This window comes from Limanda limanda, chromosome 23, assembly GCF_963576545.1.
Source record: "Limanda limanda chromosome 23, fLimLim1.1, whole genome shotgun sequence".
In the NCBI taxonomy this organism is placed as follows: Eukaryota; Metazoa; Chordata; class Actinopteri; order Pleuronectiformes; family Pleuronectidae; genus Limanda; species Limanda limanda.
The window spans coordinates 3443946-3471454 of NC_083658.1; the positions used below are offsets into that span (position 1 = coordinate 3443946).

General features: G+C 41.3%; 4 protein-coding genes across 4 annotated transcripts in view; 3 read left to right on the forward strand and 1 right to left on the reverse strand.

Moving 5' to 3' along the window:
• The window catches only part of kcnh7 (potassium channel, voltage gated eag related subfamily H, member 7), a 51797-nt gene extending 50702 nt beyond the window's left edge, over positions 1–1095 (forward strand). The window contains exons 18-19 of the mRNA XM_061066994.1: positions 327–516; positions 805–1095. Coding sequence (XP_060922977.1) covers positions 327–516; positions 805–1095 — 481 coding nt within the window. The remainder of the gene's footprint in view (positions 1–326; positions 517–804) is intronic.
• A 2648-nt stretch (positions 1096–3743) lies between these two features.
• Positions 3744–10490, reverse strand: gca (grancalcin). Its single transcript, XM_061066785.1, has 8 exons — positions 10364–10490; positions 7789–8016; positions 7198–7267; positions 6344–6387; positions 5933–6080; positions 5399–5512; positions 5093–5151; positions 3744–4886 (listed from the first exon to the last, which is right to left on the reverse strand). Exons 1-8 carry the CDS (start codon positions 10385–10387, stop codon positions 4860–4862), a joined length of 714 nt encoding a protein of 237 aa, XP_060922768.1. The 5' UTR covers positions 10388–10490; the 3' UTR covers positions 3744–4859.
• A 5668-nt stretch (positions 10491–16158) lies between these two features.
• LOC132996780 (dipeptidyl peptidase 4-like) lies at positions 16159–24024 on the forward strand. The gene is made up of 26 exons (XM_061067138.1): positions 16159–16337; positions 16431–16518; positions 16883–16981; positions 17954–18045; positions 18152–18226; positions 18317–18369; positions 18452–18524; positions 18672–18792; positions 19248–19402; positions 19491–19588; positions 19671–19800; positions 20156–20194; positions 20520–20618; positions 20706–20776; positions 20883–20933; positions 21036–21148; positions 21227–21277; positions 21364–21462; positions 21797–21866; positions 21942–22136; positions 22345–22399; positions 22479–22578; positions 23147–23205; positions 23296–23368; positions 23646–23719; positions 23810–24024. Exons 1-26 carry the CDS (start codon positions 16335–16337, stop codon positions 23900–23902), a joined length of 2229 nt encoding a protein of 742 aa, XP_060923121.1. The 5' UTR covers positions 16159–16334; the 3' UTR covers positions 23903–24024.
• Positions 24025–25261: 1237 nt separating this feature from the next.
• LOC132996865 (glucagon-1-like) lies at positions 25262–26876 on the forward strand. Its single transcript, XM_061067229.1, has 5 exons — positions 25262–25359; positions 25720–25875; positions 26134–26250; positions 26634–26759; positions 26852–26876. Exons 1-5 carry the CDS (start codon positions 25262–25264, stop codon positions 26874–26876), a joined length of 522 nt encoding a protein of 173 aa, XP_060923212.1.
• Positions 26877–27509: the final 633 nt, after the last annotated feature.

The following is a 27509-nucleotide window of genomic DNA, read 5'->3' on the forward strand; positions in this document are numbered from 1 at the left end:
TACCACTAAGTACATTTATTAATTCGTCATCAATGTCAAATTAAAGAAACTTTCTTCAAAATATTTTTTTTGTTCACTTTTTATTCCTCCACGTTGGCGACCCCCAGTGGCCAGAGGCATTGTGTTTTTCAAATTTGGTTTTAATGTTCACTTGGACCTAAAGATCAACTGATAAGTATCCAGTGGTCAAAGGTTAAAGGTCATTGTCGCCTCTTTTGATTCTGGAGAAAAAAATATATGTAGATTTAAATTGCAGTGGATGGCGTAGGCCTAGAGCTGCAGAGCAATTACTCTGGTTGGGGCTTTGTCGTCTTTCTGTCCATCAGACTGGAGTCCCAGATGACTGCAGACATCCAAGCCATCCTGCAGCTCCTCCAGAGACAAACCACGGCCGGGCCTCCAGCCTACAGCACCGTCACCTCCAGCCCAGAGTACCAGAGACCAGCTGTCAGGGTCCAGCCGCTGTGTGCCATCCAGACAGAGCTGAGCCTCGGCCCTGCTCCGCCTCTGCCACAGGTACCAGACGAGAGGGAAGGAGAAAACTTTACACTGCAGACATAGTGTTTCATGTGTTCTAAAGCAACATCTGTCTTCTTTAATTATTTAGGATTTAAAGGTATTAAGCTAATTTTAAGTCTGTTGTGCAGAGGAATACTGGAAATGTTTTCAATGTAGACACAGAGACAGGGTTCAGACTTAATTTTATGCTGCACATGTTTTTGATCAGAAAAAAATATCACACAATCCTTTGTTTAGTAGCTGTCTGAACACGTCTGAAGCGTCTCTGCCCACTGCCTCCCACAGAGCCCTGGCCCAGAGGTTACCCAGAACCAATCCAAAGAATCCTCCCCGGTCCTCCTGCACACAGAGACTCTTCAAGATGAGAACTTTGGTGGCCTGCTCGACAGCGACATAGACTCGGAGCAGAAACACAAGAAAAATGACGCGCCCTCTCTAGAGCAACACCACCAACACCATCAAGAGCCACCGCGGTTTCCGGCAGGCCGACAAGCCTCTTTACCAGACGTCCCCAGCAGCTCAGGAATGTTGGGACTCCACAGGCCAGTTTCTGACCCGGGGCTTCCAGGAAAGTAGGCCTCGGCCCCCGACCTCTCGACACTGACGGAAGGTCTTCTATCAAGCTCGACTCAGGGTCTAAGAAAGAGACTGAATATGCAAAGGAAAACAAACTGTTGACTTTCTTCCATTCCTTTTCGGAAACACTCCCAGGCCTAACGCCCCTTCCTACTCTCTGATTTAGATGTATAAAGTCCATTTATACAGAGGTATTTATACACTATATTATTAGCATTATGTAAAGTCATCATCTGCTTTGTACATACTTCCAATAGAACACTGCCAGCAACACAAGGCACCTAATGTGCTTTTTACATGCATGTTTCAGTTCCTCATGTTTTCTTTTCTTTTCTGTTGCATGTTCCTCACACACGCTTCGACCCACCGGGCGTTCAGGTGTGTCCCTGGCATGCTCACACACCACTGTAGCCCTCAAGTCTCATTTTCTACCACTCGTCCCTCTTCACAGAGGACAAAGCTACTTGAAACTCCTCCTGAGGCGATTCTAGACTCCAGCTTCAAGGTTCATCTTGTTTTATCAGCAGCTCCAAACAATTGACACAGTTACAAACTCACAAAGAGATCAGTGTGTATATCTAGCGTGCCTACCGTACACCACATTGCCACAACACATGGAAATCACTCTTTGGCTTTCAGCGGACAACTTGCAAACAGTGTAATAATGAAAATAAATGTGCGTAGGGGCTGCGTGGACAGGGCACAGCACAAAAAGACTTTTATCTCCCCTTGCAATAATGAAGAACCAGTTCAGGGAAACACACTGAACTCGGGTGTTTCTAGAGTTTAATACACTTTCGAACTCGTTTTTCTACGACCTGATCCAAGAAAAAGAGCAGCTCCTTGTGTTTGATTTAATTTATATCGACTATCAAACTACGTGTGTGTGTGTGTGTGTGTGAATTCAGCGAGCGGAGGTTCACTGTAAATGTTCAAGACACGAATGCTTGAAGTTCAACACACAAATTACCACAAAGCTGCCTGTGTCATATCAATGTAAGCATGTTGCAGTAAATCTTTTTATGGGCACTAATGTCGAGACAGTTTGGAGATCGAAATGAAGAAAACTAACTTTCTCCTGCATCTTCTGAATTTTAGGAACTGACCTGATCTTTTTCACCTAATGTTAAAATGAATAAAACAACCGTTAAAATAAAAGACTCTTCAAAGGGAAAAAATTATAGATGGGATACTAGCACCTGCAGAGTAGTAATCAGTAACTCATCAACCACATGCTCATCAACACAACATCTTACACATTTCTCTGCCACCAATATTTCTAATGAAGTCAAATCATTATCATCCCCAACCTGCCTCGACATGAATGTCCTTATATGTATATAACATATTTAAACTGCTGGAGAGAAACTCTGACCGTCCTCCACGACACCTTTTGGTTGCATGCTTTAGGTCTTCCATTATCTTCTTGAACAAGTACAATTTCCTAAATAAAGCATCATCAGCACAGAGCATCATCTGAATGAACACACAAGTTCAGCCTTCAATAGCCTTAGCTTTATTAGCCTTTAACCACATCAACCCAACGCAGTAGAAACCTGCTCCTCCACCTTCACAGATGTAAATGTATCCAACCATGAACTGCATGAGTTAAACCAATTAGTCATTTTAGTTTTTTAACAAATTCCAACAAGCGCTCACGTACTGCATGGAGACTGCACTTGACTATGTTTTCAAAGGGTCTCAATCAGCTGTGTGTGTTAATGTGTCGGGTTCGGCCCATAACTGCACACACAAAGATTTCCAGATAGTTTAAGACCTATTTTTCTATATCAAAGTCTTTAATTTGCCATTATTTTTCTATGTAACTGATTTGCTCTTTAAAAAAGACCCTGATGTGAGTTCAAGTGCTGATGGGAAGACGATGAATGCAATGCACAGCCTCTCGATGTAGCAAGCCAGACTTCAGCGACGGGCAGCACGGAAAGCTGGGCGCCGCGTCAAGTGCACGCCGTTTTGAGTTAGTTCAACTTGACTGATGTTGCACATTGATTTTAGTATCATTTCTATAGTTTCCACATCAACTTCTCCCTCTGAGTTTATTCGACAGTTTGAAACAGGGGCACGGTGAAACCCCCGGCACCGGAACAAGTCCGGGCTTCATTTTGTCGCCCCACTGCAAAACCTGCGCCTTCCTGAACCCTAGTGGAAACATGTAGTTCTGTCAGATGCATGGGAGAGAATCAAATAACTGCTATGAGCTAATGGACGGAACTGAGAGAAAGCTTTACTTTCACAGGACAACACAAATGTCTGCAGCAGAACGGAGTCCTTTCTTTTTCTTTCTCGAACACACATGTAGAACAAAAGTTGCTCAAGTCAACACGTCCGGCACCTGAAGACTCTTCCTCTGAACTTTCATGGGATTTGCAAACTATTGCACAGAGATTAGAAAAAAATGTGTAAATGCTGTACTGGGTATAAAGGTCACTTTTTAAATCTAGTGCTGTTCACAATTGTTTTTATGCATTTTTTTAAATGTTTGCCACTGTATTTTATACAATGCAACACTTAACAGCTAATTTGAATGTTTTTGTTCTGAACTATATTTAAAGAATTTAATTGTATTGTGTAAATATACTGAGGGGATAAAATGCGCAATTGTATAAATGAATAAACAGAATGCATACTGATTAAAAAGTGTTTATTATGATTAACAAAATATGATATTTCCTACAACACCAGGTGTGTGAGGAGATTTGACTTCACTGCAAAAAACTGGCTGTGTTTATGAAACAAGGAAACAAAAATTAAGTATATGAACTATACTACGTGACGATGGGTTTTTCACATCTTTATTCAAGAGCTTGGTCTTTCAGCCTTTGCATTCAGATTTCTCCTCTGCTCTTGTGGATCTTTTCCTCTGCTCTTGGATTTTTGGGAATTTAATTCTTCAACTCGACACCATTCAATTGGTTGGGGAAATTTAAGAGATTTGTTGCACATTAAAATTGGAGAGCAGAGGAAAAACTCCAAAGAGATACGTTTGAGCATGTGGAGAGTGCAAGCACAGAGTTCTCAGTCGAAACATGACCAAATCATTAAGTCCTGCTTTCAAACTGAAAGACTACACTCTTGAATAAAATAAACTACATATATGGCAACATGTTAATATCAGTGTTGTTCAGCTCAGTCACTTTGGCTTCTTATCAAGTTAAACAGTAAGGTTAATATGTATCTATTAATGGTTAATATAAGGCTCAATACAAGTTTTATAAAACAGAAGTACACAATATTTCTTTCTTATAAAATGCTTTAAACACAGACACTGCACAAGCTAAGAGTTCCTAACCGTCTGAATGTCTACCTTCTGTTCATCTGTTAATGCTGCTAACACCTACTCATTAACCGTGATGCTGCCTTTGTTATGACCTTTTAATATATTTAACCATACATTCAGAGAGTATAATGGCACAATAGGTGTCCACATCATCCTTTTTAGTATCAAGACACAGAACTTTATTATAGAAATCTATTATATTCCCTCTACGGTGGATACATACTCTGTATATATATGCGCGTGTGTGTACATCTCATACACCCTCAACTCATCCCCAAGTGACATACAAGACTAAAGCATTATGTTAAGCATTACAAGCAATTTGTACTTTCATGTTGCAGCTCATGGCCTCAAAGTCTAATTTACTGGCCTCCCTTTGCATTCCTGTGAGGCACTGCTCCAGAATCAGCCGCCGGTCGGTCCGTGAGACGCCCTTACCTCGTGGTGCCGGGGCGGACTGCAGCACTTAGACTGCCATTGTGCACTGGATGAACTGTTGACATGGGGGGGTGCAGAGAGGGGAGACAAAGAGAGGGAGTTTGTGAATCATGTGCCGGCTAACAAACCAAACATCTGTGACATGCGCAACACATCCCAGTAACTTCCATACAGTCCCTTAAGACCCTTTGAGGCTAATAAACGCCTCAAGCTGTGAAGCATGTGAAGCAGTGAGAGATCTACGAAGAAACTGGGACTCACATCATCATACTGGAAGGCGACAGTTCCCTGCTGCATGGTGTCTCTCCGCCTGAAGTGGTCTGCAACAGGAAGAGTAAACGCTCACGACACTGGAAGCTCACAACGATTTCAGCAAACCTGATTTCACCACAGCTTGTGACACAGATCTGTGCACTGAGCTGAGCAGAATGTCACAGCGCACGAGAGGGAATCACAGGTGGAGTGAAAAGCAAAATGGGAAATCGTGCATCTGCACTCGAGTGGCTGTTCACTGAGCACGTCAGGTCACTTCTATGCAACACGGATCCTGGTTCTTGTGTGTGGTACCTGAGAGAGCGCGCAGTTTGACACAGGACGCCACGTAGTCATCGAAGAAGATTCGGCCATTTTTGCTGTAGCGCTTGATGATGACAGTGAGAGTTTGAGGACTGATGTGGTAGCCTGAAAGAAAACAATCTCATTACAATATGTAGATAGTGTGTGTGACAGATTGTTTCTTGTTTGGTTAAGACTTTTCAGTTTTGTCTGAGCCAAATCTCTTCCATAATTCCTCCTCCTAATCTCTACTCTAACATGGATCTGATAAGGATTTCACATCCTGCTGGAGGAAGCAGCAGCGCGTGTGAGGGTGTAATGTTTTCCTCTGCTGAGCTGTAAATTATGAAGACTTGACAGTGTCAGCAGTTTGTAGCTAATTGTTCCGCTGTGATCAAAAGCGTAATGAGACAGATCACACCAGTCAGCACAGATTAAAGTCTCACCGACTTCCATTAGGTGTAATTAAGTGTCCGCTCTCCATTGGATGTGCGATTAGGGGGAGCTACTAAATATCCATCGTGTTAAACTGTTACGGACTCTCACCCATAGCGTTGATGGCCCGAGACATCTCGTTAGGATCGATATTTCCGCTCCTGTCCTGGTCCACCATCATGAAGTTCTGCTTCCAGCCGTTCAGAGCCACAAACAGATCCTTGAACTCGTTGAAACCCATCTTGCCCGTGTGGTCCCTCTGGTGACGCTCGAGTTAAGGTTGTCATAGCTGGATACTGACAGCAGGGTGCAAGTGCTAAAGGGAGCAGCTGGTTAAACCTGGTCCGAGGCAGAGCCACACCTGCCGTTCACATACTTCAACACTGAGTATGAATGATAAGGTTGGACTAGGAAAAGGTGACGGGTACAGTGTGTCCACTAAACATCAGTGTGAGCTTTAGTTACAGGCCTGTTATTAAGAGATGGAGACAGAAGATTAACGTCACGATAAACAAAGGATACATCGAGCATCGCGATCATGATCCTGCAAGTATCCAGGCTGAAAGCTGCAAACAATCACAACATGTTAAGATTACATGAATATCACAGCTCGGTATGTTCATGGTACAGTGGAAAAAAGAAATACAAAACATTTAACTGCTTCTCTCTCTAGAGTAATTTTTAAAAGTCTGTAATTCTGCTGCAACTGGCTGCAACCGACTAACAAGGTCAATTTAATAAAGGAATTCAAAATAAGTATTCTTTCAACAAATCAAAAAAATGAATATCCATGTAGAAGCTGCCTTTCAACTTCCAGAAAAAACATGTGGCACTTGTTATCACTTGGTCCAGACTGAATTGTTATCAAGACGCTGCTTAAATTAAGTTTCAAATTGAGTTCCACACACACAAAAGGTTTCGCTCATGCAGTGGCTGCTTTCGTTGGGTACACAGCACAAAGGCCCATCCCGGAAATTGCTGGTACAAATACAGCATTCACTGAACACAAAAGACTAGGAAAGCAGCTGCTACAGTCGACAGGAGTCAGATGAGTTATTCAAAAAGCCAATAACTTTCAGAATCAGTAAAACCTGCTCACAGTAAATCCACTGCTTCAGGTTATGTGCTTGTTGCAATATTGAACATTTAGAAGCACGATGGTGTAACCGCCCTCGCTACTTCTTGTTTGTTCGGGTTGTACTGGGGGTAATGGAAGAGCTGGTCTTTAATAAGGAGTAAGAACGTGCAGACTAAAACACACATCTCTGCATCTGCTGCATCAATATTGATTCCTGATTGATACACAACACATCAGTTCTCTCAGTTCCCCTGTTTGTGTGTCACATCTTATGTGGGCGGGAGAGTAGTGGACTTACGTTGGTAGCTGCCAGTGAAACCCGACTGAGTCAGACACCTCTGGAGTTCCTCTGCATCCACCTCACCGTCCTGTACAGGGCAGAAAGTGAAATTCAGAAAGTGAAATTCAGTCACATAATAATAATCACAGTTTTCAAGAGACCGGACTGAAGTGGGACATGAGGTGAAGACAGAAATCCACATGTTGCTACACATGTTGAGTGAAAACCTCAGGAAATAAGGAAAGACGCTCGCCCTGTTTCCTGTCTTTCATCCACTGAGTACAAAGGAATGTGACAAAATATACTTGAAATCATGTCACATCAAATTCAGCAGTAGAAACTGTACAAGTCCTGATTTATGTGTGAACCAACACAGCGTTAATTCATTTCCACAGGTAAAACCGAGTTGGTCCCAACTTCTCTGAGCCATGAAGGGTTTCATGAAGCCTGAAGCAGCGTCTTGTTCTTGTCCAAACATGAAACTAGGAAGTGAAAGGAGGTCGGTCGTGGAACAGCTGCAGCAACACGTCAGTGAAATGAAGCTGCAGCTCACACTCACACAAACAGACACACACACACACACACACACACACACACACACACACTTACCTGGCCTGCTATGGCTGTGAAGTAGCCCCACATTGGATCGTTGGCAGCCAGTTGTGGGGCACCATATTGGGCTTGATAGCCTCCTCCATAAGCAGAGTATCCTCCCTGGGGGGGTGCGCCTCCCATGGGCACACCCATTTGCCCAGGCATGGGACCTCCCATGTGCCCTCCTGGCATTCCCTGTTGTGGCATCCCCTGAGCTGGCATGCCCGGCATCGCACCCCCATACTGAGGAAGACAACAGGAGACAGGGCTGGAATTTATGGAGCAGCTCAGACAAAATGTATCATGTGTTACCTTTATAAAGATACCAGGATTATTCATATAGATCCTGTAGATATACACTATTAGTATAGTATATTATATTATCTATTGTATAGTCAAATACTTATATTTATACCTCTACTATATATCATATCATATTATATCATACTCTTTGTATATTCTTGTATATACACATATTTATACATGTTATTATTATTATTATTATATTTACTATTATTATTATATATACTGTTGCTGCCATTATTACTATATACTGCTATTATATTGGTATAATTACTATCATATATAAATATATATTATGTTATATTATATACTATATATACTGTACTATTTTTATATACTGTCTAACAATAACATTACCATCATATCATCAGTACTATTACCATCATCTTGCCACTGCACCTTATCTACCTATTTATCTTGTGTTTCTGTTTTTATTCTTTCTACCTCAATATTTATTATTTTATTCTATTGTATTGTATTTTATTGTATTCAAATATACCGGCTGCTATGACGACTTAATTTCCCTTCGGGGATGAATAAAGTAATCTATCTATCTATCTATCTATCTATCTACCTATCTACGTATCTATCTATCTAGTATCTATCTATCTAGTATCTATCTATCTATCCATCTATCCATCTATCCATCTATCCATCTATCCATCTATCCATCTATCCATCTATCTATCTATCTATCTATCTATCTATCTATCTAGTAGGCATGTCATGTTGAGCATGTTGGGCCTTGTCGATCAGAGGTCACCTCCCAGGTGTCATCCCGGACCCGGTGTTGACGTTCAACCAACGTATCACCAGTGTTGTGAACAGTGTCTTGTAATGGCTTCATCTATTTGCCACTGGACTGTTGCTGTTCCCTGCTTTGGAGTTTCAGAGAGTTATCTGTGTCTGAGTTGCAGCGAGTGCAGTAAGAGGGAGAAACACAACATCTCGTCTGTACAAGCATCTCTACACTGGTTCCTAGTGGTTGGATTCAAAATTAAACTGAAGACAGGTATGATCTCTAAAGCTTTTGACTGTCCTGTGTTGTTTTTCAACTTATCATATTCTATCGTTGTATAATATAGTTAGAAAACATCAACTACATGTTCTCATCTTGCGTGTTTACTAATTACATTACATTACATTTCATTTAGCTGACGCTTTTATCCGAAGCGACTTACAATAAGTGCATTCAACCCCGAGGGAACAAACCCAGAACAACAAGAATCAAGACAGTACAATTTCTTCGAAATAAAGCAAAACTACAAAGTGCTATTGGTAAGTGCCATTGTAGTGCTACTAATGTATTAACAAGCACATCACATCCTGGGTAATCCAAACCAGGTGCAGTCCAGCCCACATGGTTTATGGAAACCTGCGACTGTCTCATTACGAGGGCGCGACACATACTTTGAATCTTATTATTACTACAACACTAAGTGACAGCTGGAAAATCATACATTGACCTTTAGCTTATTACCTCCAAGCCTTGGTTTTTGTTTAACTGTTCCTGGCTAATGAGTCACAAAGATCAAGACAATAAAACTACAACAATAATTGTCCTGACACAGTCTCATCATGAGCAATATAACAAAGGTTCAATAGAAAGCAGTGTAATGTGTATGTACTTTGTGAGTCTTCCACAGGAGACATGACACACAAGGGATCCACGTCAGATTTGTAAAAGGTTTTTGCTGTGAGTCGAGTGTCCAGAGTTTTAAATCAGGAGCAAAGCTCGGTCTCTAAATTCAGATCTTGTTCATAACGTCTCACAGATGAGGACCATTCCTGGTGGAGAGTCACGTGACGGGGGGTGGGTGTATATAGGTGGCTGGGGGGGTCCTGAGTGAGGCAGTATATTTATCTCCAGGTCCAGTAACTTAAAAAAACACACTGACATTATTTTGTACATTAAACCAAAGTACTTTTACTTCACTAATCACCTCTGTATTAACATGATCGTATAGTTGTTCTTTTTTATGGATCTCTTCGGTGTTCATCTATAACTATTTCGCCTGGATCCCGGAAGACGCATGATCTCCTCTAAAAACTCACATTGTGTGATTTCATGACTCCAGGTTGTGTTAAAATCTTAATGGAGTTACGAGAGAAGTGAAATTTAAACAGAAACCGACTCAGACATTAGAACAAGTGGAGAATCCCCTTGTTACAGGAAGCGAGCGGAAGCTGAACCACAGCTATCGGAATCTGAGCGGAACCGATGTTAGCTCGCTGCTGCAGCTCGGTGAACGCCGGACAAATGGCGGCGGACACACACTGTACTCACCCCGCCGTATCCCGGATAAGCCATGAGACGAGAGGAAGAGGAGAAGAAGAGGAGAAGCTCAGAGTCGTTGAAGAGTCGCTGGTGATCGCTGTGTTAGCACGCCTGTCACTTCCTGGTTGTCTGAACACTGCACCTACGTCATTTCCGAGTTTTGCGCCAGTTTCCAGAAGTGCAAGGAGTTGACAGCCCAGTTGACAAATGAGAGAGGAGGAGGAGAAAAAGATACCGCCCATCAACTCCGTGTGGCTTTCACTGAACCTCGTAATTTACATACATAAAAAGTTACCTGAGCGCAACACAGCTGAATTTAATAGAAGTCAATTTCTATCACCAAATATTTAACCTCAAAGTGTCAAAGCTTAGTAACTAACTTACACTATCTTATACTATTCAAAATTCGTTTATGCTATTTGCATTATTTCCAGACGAAAATATATTATTGCACATTTGTGTTTACGTACAGACAGGTTTTAAGGTTTTATTTTTATGTTACTTTTTTTATTCTCTTGTCTGCCTCATTTTCCTGCTGCTGTAACAACTGAATTCTCTCGATATGTGGATTAATAAAGTTTGATCTCATCTTACATTTGTGTGTTTTAAGGGTTGACCCATGTGGTTTCATGAAGCTGTAGATTCACTGCACATTTAACATGGGAGAAATATAGGACAGTCCTGCGTTTCCTCCTTTTCACCACCAGAGGGTGCTTCAACAGAAAATCACAATTCATCATATTTCCAGTTTTATCTGATTGTACAACTCCTAGCCACTTTAATGTGATTCCAGTTTATGAAAAGGTGTCTTGAACATTTAATTCATAATTTTTTATGAAGCTTCTGACTCAGTTTTAAATTTAAAATTAGAAAAACATGTAAGTCCTGCGTTTTCTCCTTTTCACCACAAGAGGGTGCTTCAACAGAAAAATCACAATTCATCATATTTCCAGTTTTATCTGATTGTACATGTCCTAGCCACTTTTATGTGAATCCAGTTTATGACAAAGCGTCTTTAATAGTTTATCCATATTTTTTTATGAAGCTTTAGACTCAGTTTCAAATTTAAAATTAGAAAAACATGTCAGTCCTGCGTTTCCTCCTTTTCACCACCAGAGGGTGCTTCAACAGAAAATCACAATTCATCATATTTCCAGTTTTATCTGATTGTACATCTCCTAGCCACTTTAATATGAATCCAGTTCATGACAAAGTGTCTTTGATATTTTATACATATTTTTTTATGGAGCTTATGATTCAGTTTTATATTTAAAATTAGAAAAACATGTCAGTCCTGCGTTTCCTCCTTTTCACCACCAGAGGGTGCTTCAACAGAAAATCTCAATTCATCATATTTCCAGTTTTATCTGATTGTACAACTCCCAGGCACTTTAATGTGATTCCAGTTTATGAAGAAGTGTCTTTAACATTTAATTCATATTTTTTTATAAAGCTTTTGACTCAGTTTTAAATTTAAAATTAGAAAAACATGTCAGTCCTGCGTTTCCTCCTTTTCACCACCAGAGGGTGCTTCAACAGAAAATCACAATTCATCATATTTCCAGTTTTATCTGATTGTACAACTCCTAGCCACTTTTATGTGAATCCAGTTAATGACAAAGTGTCTTTTATATTTTATTCAAATATTTTTATGGAGCGTTTGACTCAATTTTAAATTTAAAATTAGAAAAACATGTCAGTCCTGCGTTTCCTCCTTTTCACCACCAGAAGGTGCTTCAACAGAAAATCTCAATTCATCATATTTCCAGTTTTATCTGATTGTACAACTCCCAGACACTTTAATGTGATTCCAGTTTATGAAAAAGTGTCTTTAACATTTAATTCATATTTTTTTTATGAAGCTTATGATTCAGTTTTATATTTAAAAATAGAAAAACATGTCAGTCCTGCGTTTCTTCCTTTTCACCACCAGAGGGTGCTTCAACAGAAAATCTCAATTCATCATATTTCCAGTTTTGTCTTATCTTATCTTATCTTATATAATATTTTCTTATCTTATTTTACATTTGTGCGTCCCTTATATGTTATACTTGTTGTTTCATGAACCTGTAGATTCAATTTACATTTAAATGAGACAAAAAACATGTCATTCCTGCGTTTCTTTCTTTCAACACAAGGGGGTGCTCTAGAATCTATTTCTGACGCTGCATGAACAAAACACCACAATTCATCATATTTCTATAAAAACAAGGTCAAGCAAGGTGAGATTTTCATATGTAAAAATAAAAGAAGAACAGGTGGACTCAAAGTCATTTGCACAAGGCACAGACTCGCTTTAAAAGTACAGAAAATGAAGAGAAATTGAAATATTTCAGCTGCAACTTACAAGGAACACCAAACTATCACTTTATCTTTCAGGAAAATAAAGATAACACTAGAAAGGCCAATGCACAAGTTCAAAGATACAGTGAACGGATGCAGGTGAGAGAGGATGAATCCTGCACACTGTCCTGAGGGCCTTCATCAGGTAAACCTCACCTCACCTGATGAAGGCCCTCAGGACAGAAACGTTTCCTCTTCTCTCAGGACAATATGTATAAAATGCTCACAAATCGTGCATCCTGTCGATCTCAAAGATAATCAGCCGTGACAGACATTTATCTGAAGATACAAGGTGAGAGGATCTGCAGCCACGAGGGCGACACCTTCAATGCATTTCACCCTCCACTGAAATGTGCAGTGACTCCAGCAGAACAAGCAGCGTGTCACATGATATGAGGAGCAGGGCGAGGATTCAGGATGACACTGCAAACCATGAAGGTAAATGTCCTGTGATATAGATCTGAGAGATTATGGGAATAATGGGAAGTTTTTGTCAGTCGCCCGCATTGGTTTGTTCTGAATTTGAAGTGACAACATGGCTTTAAATGGAACAACTGGAAATGACTTGACAAACTATTAAGATAAGATAAGATAAGATCGACTTTGTGGAGCCCACGTCAGAGAATTAATTTGTTACAGCAGCAGAGAGTGGAAATTATGTTGTGAAAGAATGAAAGAGGCAATAAAATAAAATGAAACAATACAATAAAGTGATCTTGATGGAAAAACCTGCAGTTTCCTCCAGATTATTATGATATTGCCCTGACAACAGTAAATAATAGTTGTGACACAGTGACTGTTGTGCCAGAGACAGATCTGAGATCAGCTGCTGCTTCAGTACATGAAGCAGATTCACTCAGAGCTGTGAGGATGTTAGTGGAAGCTTCCTTAAAGCTTCTCCCAAACAAAAACATCCAAACTAAAAAAACGCCCTCGACCTCAAGCCAAGAATTCCATTAGAACATTCACACTGTCACCACATCTGTCGGAATGAAAACCAGCTTCTCTGTTTATCCCCGAGAGGAAACAGGATAAAAACCGTGTTGTGCACTGGAGCTGACAAGTGAGAAATGCTGGTGTTTAACCTCAGTTCAGCTAAGTTTGTGCAACACTTACCAAAGTGCTGCTCTTTGTTTGGAAGTAACAACATGTGTTGCAAACCGAAACATCTGGAATGTGCACGGAACTGCAACTTAAAACACAAGCAACATGCACATTCAGACAAACATCAGAACTTTCCTTAACAATGTTACAATGAGAATAAAACAGTCAAAAGACGACAATAGTTAGAAAACACAACCAGATACACACACATGCTGGAAATAGAGGCAACACAACAGAACATAGAAATGTTGCAGGTTATACACACAGTCACAAATAGTTTAATTCACTTGAAACTTTTAGGTTTTGTTATGATGAATGAATCTGATGCTTTGTTCCATCGTTTGATTTGATGATGAAAACAGACAGAAGAGATAACATGATCATGTTTTCTGTTTTAATTCTAGAAGTGAGTTCTGCTTGATTACATCTTCTTCCATGACTTATAAATATAAAAGTATGTCCTTTATATCCTCAGTAAATTCAGTTTATACACAGGATTCATTCATAAATCAGGGCTCCTTCACTTTCTTTCTTACTCACCATCCCTCTCTCCCTCTCTCTTTCTGTTTCCACACATCGACACTACATCTGTCCGAGTGTGTTCAAAGTGACACCTATCAATGATTTGAGCTGGTTTAGTATCAGTTTAATGGAGACACCCATGAAGTGACGCTCTTCAAACAAGCCACGGGGCATTAGGGAAGACGTCCACTGTCTGTTTGTTTGCTGAGGATGTCCGGTGTGCAGAATATGATGTCTATTCCTCATAAAGGCACAGCTTTATATTTGTTAAGCTTTTAACAGGCTTTTAGCTCTGCACTTACACAAAGGGAAACTTCCACGGGCTAAAATGGAATTTTATTTCCCAGTCCAACTCTGAAGTGTCCTGGACGCTGCCATGTTGTTCTGTAAAGAACATCATGTTGTTCTCATGAATAATCACGTGAGAGATTTCCTTTTCGAGGTTCTATTGAGGAATCAGACAAAAACAGGAAGGAGGATATTGATTATGTAAATACATGGTATGGGATTTATGAGGGTGGATCAGTGATGTTATGTGGAGTCAGCTGAGGGTCATACCTGAACATGACCTGAGCCGACACCAGGAGAACAACTGCTCCTTAATGTCAGGCTGGCAGAAAGGATGACGTGAGATTATTATTGAGAATACTGTCGTACTAATGCTGATGTTCAGCAGCACTGGAAAAGTACGTTAGCGACTTGGAAAGTTCACGTGAGCGCCACCTAGTGTCGAAACAAGCCAGGAAGTCACCTCATAATCACCTTGAGGTTTAATAGTCACTTTAGAATATAGGACAAGATGGTGAATATCATTTGTACGTTTGAAATCCTTCTGCACAGTTGAATTATTCATTGAATCTCTAACTCTGGCGCTGGCAGTGCAACATGGCGGCGCTCGTATTGTCGTTGCGTGGTCGTTTATCCTAAATTTGAGAAGATGAGCCGAACTCGGTTTTGTTCAATCAAGTATTTATTTAGAAAGCAATGAAAAGTATGAACAGCAAAACAACGGGCATCCAACACACAGCCCGGAACTCTAGCAGCCCCGGACGGACTCGAGTCACATCAGAACGCATCAAACAGCCGGCGTCTGTAAGATTTTATAACAGTCCTTGGTTCTTCCTTGATAGCTGACACATTGTAGGTCCTTGGAGTAAAGAATATTATGTTCCTGCTATATCGGCTGAATTGTTTTATTAGAGTAAGAAAACAATGTCACTCTGTCTTTGCCCCAGATGGGACAGCTCCTTGAACTCTGTCTGATGTCGAATGCAGCTAAGGGAGTTACGTTATAATGTAAAAGTTAAGTATGAGAACAAGTAAAAGATTCATGATTAACACCAAGCAGCAACGGTTATTAAAATCATTTGTATGAAGGCATAATATCTGACCCAAACTGTTCATGCCCCCCCTCCTGCCTTTATTGCAAAGAGTTCAGTCAGACACAGACTAGCTACATTTTGAAACCCTAACAGTATCCGGGATGTTTTGGCTTCACTTCTGGAAGGTGGGAGGAGACGTGTCATCCATCTTCATGTGCAGCCAACAGATCCAGACGGTTAATGATATTATTAAGGATTAAAATGACATGAGTTTCATATCAGAGGCACAATGACCAGTCCATGCTCCTCAGTACAACTCCCAGTGAGACAGCACTGATGCACCCTGTCAACTCTTCTGCCGCAGCTATAAACCAAAGCCCGTTATTCGACATGAGCTGCAGCAGAGAACAAATGAATCACATCCAAACCGTCTGTACAGATGTGTGGAGCCGGAGCGGTTTGGGGAAGAGCCTGGTGACGAGCTGCACTTCCTCAAAAACACTGAGACCTGACGAACTTTACACCGCAGGACGTTTATTGTCCCACCTTTGAAACTCCACGCCAGATAATGTTTAACTGCAAAGCCAGTGTCGCATAACTTCAGAGCCTGTGGGTCAGTGGAACCCAGTGGATCGATGGAGCTGTGATCAGGAGGGCTACTGGTTCACATCCCCCACCAAGAGAGAAAAATGGTTTGTTGCTGGTTTGCAGACTCTCACATGAAGATGTTGTGGAATGTTTTTTGATTTAATTCCTGACTCTTGTGCGCCCAACCCCACGAACAGGGCACCATCGCCAAAGTGCTGCTGGGACTTTTTGGAGTCGCGATCGTCGTCATTCTGATCGCGGTGCCCACGACCTTGTTCCTGAATAGTGAGTGTTTGCTTTTTAAACGATTCACGTGTTGACACAGAGCGGATCCATCGCGCTGACGCACCGTTAAATGCCTCCAGGAGAATTACGCACGCGTCTTTACGCACGATCCGCTTGGAGCCTTGTGGAATGGCACCTCCATATATTGTTTTCTTAAATCTTTATCCCATTCATGATGTTGTATATTATCATCTCTCACATCTCAGTTCATCTCTATTGCTCCCAAAGAAGAAGTGACACCGGATAAACTCTCTATCACTTCCAGCTTCTTATCTTCTTTTATGATGAGGCTATAATGTGACTGTGATTATCTGTGAACTATGACTCGTCTGCCAGGCTCTCACTGTCCTCACGCACGTTTCAGAGGAGCAGGGAGGGAGCGGCGAGGAGAGGACCTTCACCCTGGAGGATGTCTTCAACAGCTCCCTGAAGCCAGCGGGCTACAGCATGAGGTGGATCTCAGGTGGGACACGCTTTACGAGGAGCACAGATATGGAGAGGAGGAGTGGTGCCAGGGTGGAGGAGGGACATGGAGGCAGTAAACGTGTCCCTGAAGATGCTTTATTATCATCAGCTGCTTTTCTCTGCTCTGTCCTGGTTACTGATTCACTCCCTTCATTCCAGTGCTAAGCACGTGCACGCGTGTATGTGCACGTGTATGGCATTGTCTGTTGTTTACAGTTTATAAAAGTACAGAACAAAACACGTGCCGTAAATTAAGATTTACTGTAGAGGCGACAGGATGTATAATGTATCACTGTTGCTTTAATAAATAACCAGGTTACTGACATGTTTTTTTATCAATAATACAAAAATAATGACTTACAAATTCAAAATAATGACTCTAAATCTGTAAAGAATGACTGAGTATCTACTAAAAAGTCTCATAAACTCAAAATATTGACCTAGTATCTTAAAATAATGACTAAATATCTTTAAAAACTTGTGAAAAACAAATGTGATCTCAGCAGGTCCTTTATTTAATATATTTATTCGTGTGCTGCTGCCTCTATTGTCCTCAGCTTTTTGAAATGAGTTCCTTTTGGAAGCTCAAACGTGTTCTCAGAGTTTTATCATGTGATACATCATGAAGATAGAGCTGAATATTTAACCAATCCATGTTTTATTGGACAGTTTAACAACAGAGCTGCCTCTGTGATAACCACTGCCTCAGACACAGGTTTTCACCACATTGAAGTAATAATAGATATATAAATGAAAATGGACAGAGGCAGCTGCTGTATATTATATACATTATATATCATACGCTCACTGTTAATCTATAAACTGCAGGACAACCAGGAAAAGGGATTAAAACTGAAGTTTCAGAGGCTAAAAAATATAACTTTAACATATGTGTTGTACTTTAATTTGAATGTGCTTCCATTCTGATAAAGCCTGATCATACACCCTTTTTGCAAATGGTTCACCACAGATGAGGAGTATCTGCAGAGGTCCGAGGGTACGGTCTTCCTCCACAATGTGGTCAGTGGAGAACACAAGGAGTTCCTGAGCAGAGACAACTTTGTAAGTCGTGTGCATCCGTGTGTTTCTTTTTGTTTAAACTCCCCCAAAGAAACTTCAGTGTTGTCTGAGACATCTCCGAAACTTTTCTGTTTCTCCTCCAACACAGACGGAGAAAAAAGCGTACGACTACCAGCTGTCTGCCGACCGCAGCCATGTTGCTTTCATGAGCAACTTCTCCAAGGTACACTGACCTTTACTGTAAATGTGTGTGATGTGTGTCTACTGCTGCTGAGTGACCACACGGCTTCTTGTGTTGTTTTTGTCCCGTCAGCTGTGGAGACATTCGTTTACAGCCTCATATTCACTGTATGACCGGCTTAATAAGTGAGTACCTCAGCTGTGAGTTTTGAAAAACCTTCACTTCATTCGTGCAAATCTCTGAGATGTTTACTCTGAAACCTTTCAGCAAATTTGTCACACCCTCCGACATTCCTGATGAGGTGCAGTTCTTTGCCTGGGCGCCAAAAGGGAACAAACTGGTGAGCCCGTGCCGACTAATGATTGGTTATATGTGCATAACCCTGTGTGACACCAATGTAATTTCAAGTGGGTGCTGGTTAAACACTCGAGGAGAGGGACTTCAGAGGAGTCAGAAAACAAACCTCTGATGAACTTTGTATTTCCAGGCCTTTGTTTGGAACAATGACGTGTACGTGAAGACCGGCCCCGGCTCCGCCCCACAGCGGGTCACAGTCAACGGCAAGGAGAATCAGATTTTCAATGGGATCCCAGACTGGGTGTATGAGGGTAAGTGGTTGAACGTGAAGTCGTGAGGCATCTGATATTTACATGACATCTGTCTCTGCACAAGGGGCATTAATGAGTCTTCTCCTTATCTCAGTTCTGCTCCTTGATTTACAAATTAATTAGACAAGGGAAACAAAATGAAACGACCATGCATGGGTTAAGGACCTGACTACTTCCTCCACTGATCACTTCTTAGAAAGCAGAAATTGAAAGTGTCACAAACCATCACTGGAGCGTTTTTGTGTAACTCGTGTCTCTCTGCACGTCACAAGAACATGCAGCGTTGTTAAAAAGTAGAATAGTGACCTATTGGGGGAAGTGATGGAATTCTTCTGCTACAGTAAAACAAACCGCAGGAATGTTTCCACACAACAACACAGATGTGGTCCGTATCTTCACCCGAGCAAGAGGAAGTCCTGAACGCTAACGCAGCATCTCTCTCTCCTTCCTTCCAGAGGAGATGTTCTCATCCAGCCAGGGCCTGTGGTGGTCACCGGGGGGGAAGTACGTGGCCTACGTAGAGTTTAACGACACAGAGGTCCACACCATAGAGTACTCCTGGTACGGAGACAACCAGTACCCCACCACTGTTTCCATCCCATATCCAAAGGTGGGACGTCCATCCACAGCTTATACTGGCCTCATATTGTTGCATGTCAGTGAACTGTGTGTCATTATTCACATTACTCTCTGTGCAGCCAGGAACTCCCAACCCTGTCGTCAAACTGTTCGTTGTGGACACTGACAACACGGCGGCCATTACTGAGGTCGTTGTTCCAGCTTCATTCAGCTCAAGGTACGTAACAGATTATGCATATTATCTGCAAGCCTCCAAGAAATAGACAGTGTCCAGAGTGTTGCCTTCCTCTCGCCCTCAGTGAGCACTACCTGGCCACTGTCACCTGGGTGACAGACAACCGCATCGCTGTCCAGTGGCTGAAGAGAGAACAGAACCACCTCATCCTGATGACCTACAACTCTAATGGAACCAGTTGGGATCCTGTCGAGGTAAAAACATCATGTCGTGAGCAGGTGTTGCTGAGATACGACCAAACATGTCCTCCTCCAGTAAATAGACAACTGTCTCTGGTTCTTTCTTCAGAATAGACCAAGTTTCTTTGCAGAGTCCTGAATATGAAGCATTTTGTTATTTTAAAGATGCTCCACTTTCCTCATTTTAACCCAGACGACAGAGTGATGTTCCTATATTCTCTCTCTGACATCACATCTAGCCGAAAGTTGCGACTTCTCGCAATATTACGATTTTATTCTTGTGATATTATGACTTCATTCAGATCTCAGATGTTTTTATAAAATGTTTGCTTGATTTAACTCTAAACACCAGTTGCTCCTTGTTTTGCAGCCTCTGGAGTTGAAGAGTTCCACAGGCTGGATCGGGCGGGTACGTCAAAGAACACAAAACTATTCTTTCTACTAGTATATATACTTGAAAAATCAATGTATGATGTAAGTTACTACATCATTACCAAACCAACAGTCAGTTCCCCTTTCACAGGAATATAGTCCAGATCACCACTTCCTGTCTCAGTAACATTTACTAAGATAACAGTTCTCAGCAATTGTGATGAATTTAAAAATGAAACCATAACTTCGGACATATCTTTAGAGACACACATGGCTGGTTTGGTTCTTTTCACAATGAGAACATATAGATTAATTATTGGTTTTTGAATTATATATTCTCACGTTCATTTTTCTTCCTATAGTTCTCTCCAGCAGAACCTGTCGTCGCTGCAGACAAGAACAGCTACTACCTGCTGATGAGTGACCCTAAGGGATACAAGCACATCCACCACGTGGTGGGGGTACGTGGCAGGAAAACTACAGTGTGATCTTTTATTAAAAGGCAAAGTCTTATATGTCAAATATTCTGTTGTGCTTCTAACAAACAGGGAGCAGCGACACAAATCACCTCTGGAGAATGGGAAGTCATTGACATTCTGAAAGTCACTGCAGATAGTGTGTAAGTTACTGTGACTGTGATTTGGTTTAAACTATAAAAATGTTTCTAAATCCCTTACTTACATTTTATTTAACACACTTGTTTGAGTAACGTCTGAACTCCACAGATATTTTTCAAGTAACGCGGGTGGCAAGCCAGGACAAAGGAACGTTTATGAGTAAGAGTTTTACAGTATTTGATCTTTATTTCTGATTTTAAAGTGTTTTTTCAGACTCACAGTGTGTGTTTGTGTGTGTGTTTGTGTGTTTGTGTGTCTCAGATGGACAAAACAAGGGACCAAGTGTCTGACGTGTTCGTTAAACGCAGAAAAATGTCAATACAACTCAGCTTACTTCAGCCACAATGCCTCCTTCTACCGAATGAGCTGCAGCGGTCAGTTATACTTCAACGATTCCTCCAGGCTCCTGTATTTATACATTGGAATACTACTTGTGTACTTTGTGTTCACAGGTCCAGGTATTCCTTACCACTCTCTCATGGATAACAGGAATAATAAGAAAGGTATTCTACACATTTAGAGCTGAAGCTGAATTAAAACCAAGGAGCAGAAAACACTTGATCTAATCTGTGTTTTCCTACATTTGCAGAGATGAAGGTTCTGCAGGACAACAGAGCATTCAGCTGCCTGATCTCTGACATCCGGATGCCCAGCATGCGTCGTGCAAGCATCAAACTTTACGGATTCGGTGAGTTATTCAGTAGTGACTGTACAAGTGACTGTGGAGGGAAATACTGTACTTTTAAATGCATATTCAGCAATTGAAGATCTGTTAAAGGTAAAAATGTGTACAAGTATTTATTAAGTAGTTGCAGCAATTAGACGTATCCCATCTGTATTTCCCACATGGTTTCATTTAAGTTTGAGGCCCAGATTTAGTTCAAAGTTGATTTTAAATTTGCTCTTATACTTATGCTATGTATAATTTATACTTGCTCTTTTATTATCCAAGTACTTCTCCTCATTTTAGTTATATCAAAACAGAATTATGAAATTACATCTATTTTTTGTGTTTTTGACAGATTTGTGGTTCCAGATGTTTTTGCCTCCAGACTTTGATGAATCCAAGAAGTACCCTTTACTGATAGACGTGTAAGAATCACTTTTTGAAAAGGCAATTAAATGAATTTTACTTCTCCAGACTGATTGTGGATTGTGACCTTCCAGTTACGCAGGGCCCTGCAGTCAGAAGGCAGATTACATCTACAGGGTGAGCTGGTCCACTTACCTGGCGAGCACGGAGAAAATCATCGTGGCCAGCTTTGACGGAAGAGGAAGTGGTTTCCAGGGCGACAAGTTAATGCATCAGATCTACAAACGTCTGGGAACCTATGAGGTGGAAGATCAGATAACAGCGGCCAAGTAAGGAAAGCGAGGAGCGGTTCAGACAAGTCAGTGCATCTCAAACAAACAGCCTCAGCCTCTGCAAGGAAAAGCTTGATGAAACTGGATTTGACTCGTTTCACTGGTTGAGATGCTGCACACACACACACTCACTGGGAATATCCTGATTCACACTGAGGCCGACAAGTTCAGATCCTGCCTGAACAATCTTCTCTTTGGTTTTTAGGGAATTCATCAAAATGGGCTTCATTGACAAAGACAGAGTGGCTATTTGGGGATGGGTGAGTAGAGGCAGAGCTCAGTGATGTGATGTTGATGAACCACAGTAATGATCCCTTCATCCCCCCCCCCCACACACAGTCTTATGGTGGATATGTGACGTCAATGGCGCTGGGATCTGGCAGCGGAGTTTTCAAATGTGGGATGGCGGTGGCCCCGGTTTCCAAATGGAAATATTACGGTATCTATTTGTTGTTTTTTATCTTCTTCAAGCAAATTCACGTCTACAACCTTTTCCACAACTGATCTACTCACTTTAACTAGTGAATTCAATTGTATTTGAATAGGACCAAATCACAAAATACATTATTTTAAGGCATTTCTTTGACATGTGACGATGCCAGAGGCAACATGAGGAAAGTATGAAAGAATTAAAAAGTGAAAGGTGAGGTTTAAAAACAATAGGGAGGAAAATACAGGAACGTGAGTAATGAGACAAAGTGACACAAACACCCAGTGAATGAGACACTGGTGAAAGTAATTAAGGCGGAGCAGGTCATTAACGAAGGAGGTAAAGGATGTGCAGCTCTTTCTCCATCATAGATCCCTCAGGGGCAATTTAGGGTTCAGTATCAGACGTAGATCCATGAATGATTTCCTGGGAAATTGGTGAGAATGTCAATAATATCTTTCCTGACCCACATCCTTCCAAGCTTCCTGTTTCCCATCTGTACTTTTTGCATGAGTGAGTCAGAGAATCCTGCAGAAGGAGGAAACTCACGGTATCTGCACTGATGTGTTTGTTCCAGACTCCATCTACACGGAGCGCTACATGGTGACGCCCTCACAGAACCTTGACGGATACGCTGTAAGTTTCACACGCTGTCGTATCGTGATCACACTGAACTCTCAGTCGTGTTGTTGCCTCATTAACAAACACACATGTGATTGTGTGCAGAACACCACAGTCACTGCCAGGGCCAAGAATTTCCATTCGGTGCAGTATCTCCTGGTTCATGGAACAGCTGATGGTGAGTCACACAGGAACTTATTCATCTGTGTGGTTATTTTCCACTTTTCCACACATACATATATATATATATATTTAGTATAATTTTATACCAGCGACTCTTTTTTAATATACCCAGAATAAATGTTGCTAGTTTTCAAATATTTTGTTCCGGTATCAGACTGAGAATAAGTCAGTACATGAAAACAAATTATATTATTATTATCTCATCTAAGTGCAGAAGCACATTTCCTGAAATGTTTCCTGAATCTACGTTTTTCTCTGTTGTGTTTTTACAGACAACGTTCACTTCCAGCAGGCAGCTGAGATCTCTGAGGCTCTGGTAGAGGAGCATGTGGACTTTGAGGCGATGGTGAGTTATTAGAGAAAAAGACACTTAAATATAGAACTTGCTCGATGACATGGACTCGTGTCGTTAACATTGAACATGCTCTTCTTTCAGTGGTACACAGACAAGGATCACGGCCTCGGGGGCGCGGCCTATCAGCACGTCTACACCCACATGAGCCACTTCCTGCAGAGGTGCTTTGCCTGAAATCCACCGGATGATCTTTTTCTCAATGTGAATAAAAACTGTTTTAATTTTAAATGCAGGAGTAATTAATATTGTTCTGGATGTCTTTTTTAAAGTTTTCATTTGGATCATAAACTGGATAAAGAGAAATCATTCTGTGAAATTTGTTCTTACGTATACTCAGTCGGATAAAGATTCTTTTAACTTTACAAAGTGAATTATATATATTTTTACTTGATTTATGAGATAATTTACTGTTTGATGTGTTAATTGTTTTCTATAATAATAAAGAATTAAACAGAGAAACAGAAAACTCTTTTGTCTGCACTTCATCAGCATAGAAACGATATGAGAGGTTGTGTTTCACAAGAATTCACCACATTGGAGACAGAATATTAAACATCATACAGCAGAGACTCAAAGAAAAGAAAATGGTGGACAGAGAAAAAGACAGAAACAGTTAACGAGACGTAGATGAGACTAATGAGGGCGGAGCAGCCAATTAACGAGGGAGAGACACAGGAAACAGGAAACCATGAACTCAAGCCCAAACATCTATCCATCTATCCATCTATCCATCTATCTATCTATCTATCTATCTATCTATCTATCTATCTATCTATCTATCTATCTATCTATCTATCTATCTATCTATCTATCTATCTATCTATCTATCTATCTATCTATCTATCTATCTATCTATCTATCTATCTATCCATCCATCTGTCCATCTATCTTTCTATCTATTTATCCATCCATCTATCGATCCATCAGAGTCATATAGCAGCAGCAGCCCATGAACTTGTGTTTTCCCCGAGCTGCACAGATCTCTATTTGACTTTGGCCTTGTAAAACAGATAACTGCCAATGATGCAAAAACCAGTCAATATTTCCCATCTTCTCAAACTGACAAATACTGGCTCATCTGCCCGGATGTGACAGCAGCACCTATCATCCCCCCCCATCACGATGACACGGCTGCACATGAGAGCATCTCCCCCACGTTCTGTTTAACAGGATGAACGCGCTTGTTTGATCTTGACACCTAAGTACCAGCTGGCATCACGCATGAACGCCACCTCTCTGGACAAACGCTCGTCCACTCGGCCAATGTGTCGGGGCTCTGTGTCTAATGGGTCGAAAGTAACCGGTGGGCCTGGTGCAGTTGTAAACCGGTCCACCTGGGAGGCCTCGCCCCCCCGCTCCACCTCTTACAGTATAAAAGGTTTAAAGGTGAGAGTGAGACACACACTGACCAGCAACAAGCAGAGGAAGTACCTGCACAGAGAGAAGAGACGGTGAGTTTTCTTTCCTGATCCGCTCATGTGCCCGTTTCTATCTGAAAGTACATGTGAGCTTTGTGTTGTTCAGGTCAGAACCATGAAGAGCATCCACTCCCTGGCTGGAATCCTCCTGCTCCTGGGCTTTGTCCACAGCAGCTGGCAGGTTCCTCTGCAAGAGTCCGACGACAGCTCCAGGTAGTCGTACTCAGAGTACTCTCAAATGGAAATACTGTACTTTACCTATAGTCCAGAGGGAATATAATACTGCAAGTGTGTTTTAAATATCGATATCGACGGCAAAGTGAAGGTCAAGTCTGGGCAAATGGAAAAAAATACGGATGCAGAACCTCTCCTCTTGTGTTAATGTGGACTTCACTGTATTTATACACACCTTTCATTTTTCATGTTCTCTGTTTTTTTAAACTTTCCTAATACATTTCATCAAGTAGGCCTCTGTCAAACTTTATCAATGTGAATAAGTAGCATGCTGATACAAGAGAAAGGAAATATAAGACTTTCAGAGTTACATTTCAAACCGCGTTCCTGCTGCTGTAGTTTGGAGACGGAGGACACGCTAGTGGACGAGCTGAGGCAGCTGCCCAGCATGAAGAGACACTCCGAGGGGACCTTCTCCAACGACTACAGCAAATACCTGGAGGACAGGAAGGCGCAGGACTTTGTTCGGTGGCTGATGAACAACAAGAGGAGCGGGTCAGTGTGGAACCAATGGCTTCTCATTTTCATTTAACAATCAAACCACTTGAAGCTCAGGGTGTTAGAATAAACTTCTGAACTTAAATAAAGGTACGACAATGTAAAAATACTGCATTGAATGTAATGAAAGTTGTTATAGGTATGTGGCAAAATTAATATACACAGTACATCAATATTTGTCAGTATACTTTCCTTCAAACTGTAAAAATAGCATCTTTTCTTATCTTAATGTTATTGTTGATTCTGTGTTCTCAGAGCTCCACAGAAGCGCCACGCAGACGGGACCTTCACCAGCGACGTGAGCTCCTTCCTGGAGGACCAGGCGCTCAAAGACTTTGTTGCCAGGCTCAAGTCTGGACAAGTCAGAAGAGAGTAGGCCTCCTTCTTCCTCTTCCTCCTCCTGCTACAGTACCAAAGCTCCCTAATGGCCGCCTGCCTGTGTCTGATTCCACCGTGACGACAAAGACAGAGGGAGAAGTTGAATCAGAGGGAAAAAGCGAATCAACATTTCTTCTTGTGCCCGTTTCTGTCCTCCTGTTGCTTCTGTTTCTCCATGATTCTTGTTGTTGTGCTGAAAATAAATCACCTGAACTTGTTGCACCGCGTTAATTGACATGTGATGATTATTTCGATCACGAGAACACAGAAACATCAGTGATGAAAAGATGATTTTCTTTCCTCTGAGAGCGCCGAGGTTTCCACATGATGAGCGTGAGTGGGCAGAGTTTATATTGTGTGCCTGTGTACATACTCAGATCTGAGAAGGACAGCAGGAGGCATGTAGACGGCAGCTTCACCAGTGATGTGAACAAGGTGCTTGACTCCATGGCTGCCAAGGAGTATTTACTGTGGGTCATGACCTCCAAGCCCTCAGGGGAAAGGTAAAGCCGAGTCACACGAGCGACCTGATGAAGGCCGGGGACCTGTTTTAACTCCTCTGGCGGCGTGATTGTGATTTTCTCTCTTTTCGCAGCAAGAAGGGACAAGAGGACCAATGAGACGCTGCGGAAGGGACCCGGCTATGTGCTGCACGTGAAGCCATACACAGGAGGAACAGGAAGCCATTCTGCTTTGCATGTTGACATGTCACCGTTCTATTTAAATTTGTTTTTTACTTCATGTGATGCAAAGATACAAAACAAAAAAAAAACGACTAGTCTTCTATGGTGTTTATGGAAATGAAATTCAGGGCATGTTTTTTCTACAAAATTTAAATTATTGTCTATATTTTTAAAGTGAAAACAAGAACACAAAAAGCTAAATCTCAGGTTAGTGGAATAGAAAACACTTGTAGTGTCGTTGGTTTTCATAGTGTGTCATTAAACCGCTCTGCAAAATAAAGATTTTCATTGTAAAGTTGTGTTCGTATATTAAAATTACACATACTCTATTTATTAAATTTTCCATCCATATAAATGTCAGAACAAACCCATTGGTTCCAAGTTATAAATATTTAGTTTAGGTGTTTTTGGGGCCTCGAGTTGAGGACAGTTTATCGTCAGCACACAAAATATATATATATATATATATAGGGTAAACTATTGTTTTATGGTTGCTGTCAACTCAAATATTTCAGTTAATCTATTAAAATACATTTACAATGTTCACAGTTAAATATCTACACATCTCTG